The 4,373-nt window shown below is 35.9% G+C and overlaps 3 protein-coding genes across 6 annotated transcripts in view; 1 reads left to right on the top strand and 2 right to left on the bottom strand.

The window, feature by feature from the left end:
- LOC113463910 (dynein regulatory complex protein 11) overlaps nt 1–4,157 on the bottom strand; it is a 6,522-nt gene extending 2,365 nt beyond the window's left edge. The window contains 8 exon segments of the mRNA XM_026811094.1: nt 65–184; nt 250–537; nt 707–951; nt 1,183–1,467; nt 1,553–1,862; nt 1,920–2,197; nt 3,075–3,285; nt 3,654–4,157. Of these exon segments, the coding sequence (XP_026666895.1) occupies nt 65–184; nt 250–537; nt 707–951; nt 1,183–1,467; nt 1,553–1,862; nt 1,920–2,197; nt 3,075–3,285; nt 3,654–4,157 (2,241 nt within the window).
- Wbp2 (WW domain binding protein 2) overlaps nt 1–4,373 on the bottom strand; it is a 59,762-nt gene that overhangs the window by 41,349 nt on the left and 14,040 nt on the right. The gene's annotated exons all lie outside the window — the stretch shown is intronic.
- Nucleotides 1–4,373, top strand: part of LOC113463911 (xanthine dehydrogenase-like) — a 69,462-nt gene that overhangs the window by 51,466 nt on the left and 13,623 nt on the right. The gene's annotated exons all lie outside the window — the stretch shown is intronic.

The raw sequence follows: 4,373 nt of genomic DNA, 5'->3' as shown, positions 1-4,373 counted from the left end.
TTTCTAAAGTGCATAAACTTTTGGAATTGATTGTATAGCCAATAAATCCTTAAACGATAATTACATCATAATGATAATAATTCTTTCAGACCTCATTAATCGATGCTAGTACATCTCCTATAGTGAAACCATCGCAAATTTTAGCCATCGCCGACGTATCGAAATGCCTGTTAATTCCAGAATGCTGTAAAAGAATAAATAAAACTGTTTTACGAAGAAATCTATGAAGTCATGTTTTTTTTTACACACTTTGTACAGTAAATCCTTCCATATTAGAGACATGGTCCCGTAGTCTGGCCTGGGAACGTATATCACTTTGTCGTACGTTTGATACAAAAGTTTCGGATCTCCTTCCCATGGCGAGTTTGAAATCCCAACGAGGATCACTCTGTCCTCGTTTGTAATATTCTTCACTAACTTCGGCAGATCCTTTTTCAAACGTTTCGGATCTGTCTTGTCCGTCTTTGGAATCTTTTTCATAAATGGTTTCTCTGCGCCGTCCATAAATATCACCGATGGTTGCAACAAACGCGATACCTTATTATAAAAATAAGAAAGATTGTCTTTTATGAAAAGAATTTCACGAACTCTGAATACTCTTTTTTTTATTAATATTTGGTATCTTGTACGAGATTCATTTAGCTTTAGTAAATTTTCTATTTCTATTGTTTTACAATTTAATGGCTGTGAATATTCTGGGAATCACCTTTGATATTAAATGAACGAGCATAATTAATCCTGACTTGCCGGGATACTTGCCAGCAATATTCGCTGGCGTGATATCGAATAGAGTAGCTCCGAGTTCTGTGCAAATTGCGTTTATTAGCATTTTTTTACCACTGCCATGTGGTCCAGCTATCAGTACTGATCTCACCAGCGGTGTCATTTCCCGGAGATTATCATTTCCCAAAGGCAGAATGCAGTATTCTGCTATCAACTGTCTTATGTCTCCTATTAATTGATTAAATAAATAAAAGAGATATTTATATGACATTCTGTATAATATTAATAAATCATTAGACTGTCAATTTTTATGCATTTATAAGAAACACAAGTGTGTTAAAATTGTAATACAAACAACGTGTATGTATAAAATAATTCATTGCCCTAATTATATTTTAGATAGTTTAATTTACATAAAAAGTCGCAATTTTGTTATGTTGATAATAAATTATATCTGACCGAGTGACGGCAAGGGATCTTTTCCCTTCTCCCTTAAATCATAATTGATGAACGATTTTTCTCCCTTAAAGTCAGTAAGCGATGTTTCTTTATGTAGTTTAATGATCCCTTGAGTCAGTAGCTCCTCGAACAAGGATTCTTTCGTCCTGTCTGGAGTCAAGTCCTTCTCCTTTCTCTTTTTATTCTTCTTCCCACCACGACGCACCCTCTTTTGAGGCTTCTTACCGCGTTTACCCTTAAAACCTTTGTCCCTGTCCAACGCGTTTTGCAACGCTTCGATGTCGTCTTATATAAAAAAAAGTTTTATAAAGTGATTATTATGCGCTAATTATTATTTATATTTTAGTATGTTTTACCTCTCGACGATTACCTCTGAGTTCTTGATCGACCATGACTCTGACTTCGTCCTCCACCTCTCTGGTTTTCTCGTTTTCGATCATGTCCAAGTATGGCAATTGTTCCATGTTCATCGATTCGTCCTTGTCTTTCCACACTTCCTGATACTCTTGATTGGCATGAGTCAATTCTGATAAGAAATTTGAAGGGATCGGTTTGAAGCCTTGTTCGGTCTCCTCTTCTGACTGTTCAGCGTCGCTGTCTTTTTTCGATCTCGACTTCTTCGACCTCTTCGACTCCTTCGACGACACGACTGTAGATTTGCTAATCGTACTCTCGGTTCCCTAAAATTTTCCTAATCATTCCTGGTTTCTATCGATATATTTTTATGGCTGTTCTACCTGTCGACTGAATATGATTCTGGAACCACCGCTTTCCGCAGACGGCAGATCAGGAATTTTTCCTGTTTGCTGAAAACAAGTGTTCACCCAATTTCGTATTTCGCCTCTTATGTTCTCTTCGATTATAGCACTTTTTTCTTTATGAATCTTTTCCTTCGTTTCTGTAATCATGTTCTCGTATAATTCTTGATATTTCGTTTGCTTCTCGTGTCTTTGCTCTTTGATCTTTTCACACCTTCTAGCGTTCTCTGTTATCTCTTGACTCGGTTGAAGCATCCCTGTATTTCAAACAAGTTTCATACTCCAGGTGAACTTGCTTGAGTATTATTATTATTAATGCAAATGCATGAGATCATGCTTGAGTATTATTATTATTAATGCAAATGATCATAATGATAATTTCCATATTTCTGTGTTTCCTATATTTTAAGTAGTTTCAAATTGAAAAATTGCTTTAGTAGTTATTATTCTGCACGTTAATGCAAATTATGATCATTTGAATACTAATGCAATTTCACGTTTTTGACATTGTTTAAAATACAGGAAATGATCATAATTTGCATTAGGAAAAAATAGATTTGACTAAATATCGACGGTTTTTAAATTATACCGATTAACAACATCTCCTCCAGACGTCTTTTACGTATTTTGCACCTGGTCACGTATCCCCTCCAAACTTTTTGAATCTTTATCACAGCTGCCCTCTCGCTCGTCTCGTCTCTTACCTCCGCCTCTGCTTTGATCGCAGATTTCTCTTTCATTTGACGAATTTCTTTCATAAATTGAAATCTCAGTCGACCTTGTCTAGCCCGTTCATGAGCCTAACGTTATTCAATCATGTAACTAATATTAACACTAGAAAGACTGAAACTTAGTATATACCTATATTGCCCAAAGCAGTAAAAATGACTGCATTGTGAAAGAATACTGTGTAAAGAAATTTGTCTAANTATTTCTGTATTTCCTATATTTTAAGTAGTTTCAAATTGAAAAATTGCTTTAGTAGTTATTATTCTGCACGTTAATGCAAATTATGATCATTTGAATACTAATGCAATTTCACGTTTTTGACATTGTTTAAAATACAGGAAATGATCATAATTTGCATTAGGAAAAAATAGATTTGACTAAATATCGACGGTTTTTAAATTATACCGATTAACAACATCTCCTCCAGACGTCTTTTACGTATTTTGCACCTGGTCACGTATCCCCTCCAAACTTTTTGAATCTTTATCACAGCTGCCCTCTCGCTCGTCTCGTCTCTTACCTCCGCCTCTGCTTTGATCGCAGATTTCTCTTTCATTTGACGAATTTCTTTCATAAATTGAAATCTCAGTCGACCTTGTCTAGCCCGTTCATGAGCCTAACGTTATTCAATCATGTAACTAATATTAACACTAGAAAGACTGAAACTTAGTATATACCTATATTGCCCAAAGCAGTAAAAATGACTGCATTGTGAAAGAATACTGTGTAAAGAAATTTGTCTAAAATTAATTTTACCGAATGGGACTTGGGAAGATTGGATATCTAAAGCTTATATTGAAAGGATCAGTCTTTCAGCCACTGGCTTCTACAAAACTCCTGACATAGGATATTCGTTCGATACCAACACAGGCAATCCTTTTAATTACTTTACGTACGGAGCTGCGTGACGTAAATAGAATTTGAATAGAATTTATTCTAAAGATTACAGTGCTTTATCTTGAGTATCTTCTACTTATTCTTCACCTGTATAAGTCTCACAGCCTCCGCCTCGGTTATCTTTTTGGGCACGACTACTCCGTCCAAAGCGCCAATATTTTTTAAAACAGTTTCGATATACCTTCGATTTTCCTCGATCTCGTTCAAACGTTCGCGTCTGAAATATTTAGGCACACGAATTTCCACCTCCTGAGGAGTGACATTGAATCTCGTCAGGACGTCGTCGAAATAGCTATACTCCGAGAGATCGATCTCGACCAATTCGTGTTTCAATTCTAAAATTCTACCGATGCACGAGTCTAACAACCGTCTTATTAACATTCTCTTCTGTGGCTGAATTATCTGATCGTAGCACAGTTCTAATTTATTGCAAATCATGATATATTTCACGTACAACTCTGTGACCAAATTATGAGCTTTCTTGCGATCCTTCTGCGGCTTCGCGTTTTGCAAATTCGCGTCCACTTGCAGGACTTCTTCCAAAGAGATTTGCGCGTTTTTCCATAATTCGTTATACGTCGCGTTAGACATTTCTCTTCTGTTTCGATTCGACTACTGAATAATTAATCGAACGGCACGGTGCGGTTCTTCAGGGATTGTTGGAAATCGTTTATATCCTAGCAACCATCAAGCTACTCCAAGGAGTTCCTACAATAATTCGGGTTTTGACTGCCATACGACATATTGCTTTTAATTAAACAGTTTATAACAATATATTTTCATATTTTATATATTTATAACACCTAA

This window comes from Ceratina calcarata, unplaced genomic scaffold (assembly GCF_001652005.2).
Source record: "Ceratina calcarata isolate Rehan_Ccalc_2016 unplaced genomic scaffold, ASM165200v1 scaffold188.2, whole genome shotgun sequence".
NCBI classification, from domain to species: domain Eukaryota; kingdom Metazoa; phylum Arthropoda; class Insecta; order Hymenoptera; family Apidae; genus Ceratina; species Ceratina calcarata.
This window is presented reverse-complemented; position numbering and strand designations above follow the sequence as displayed.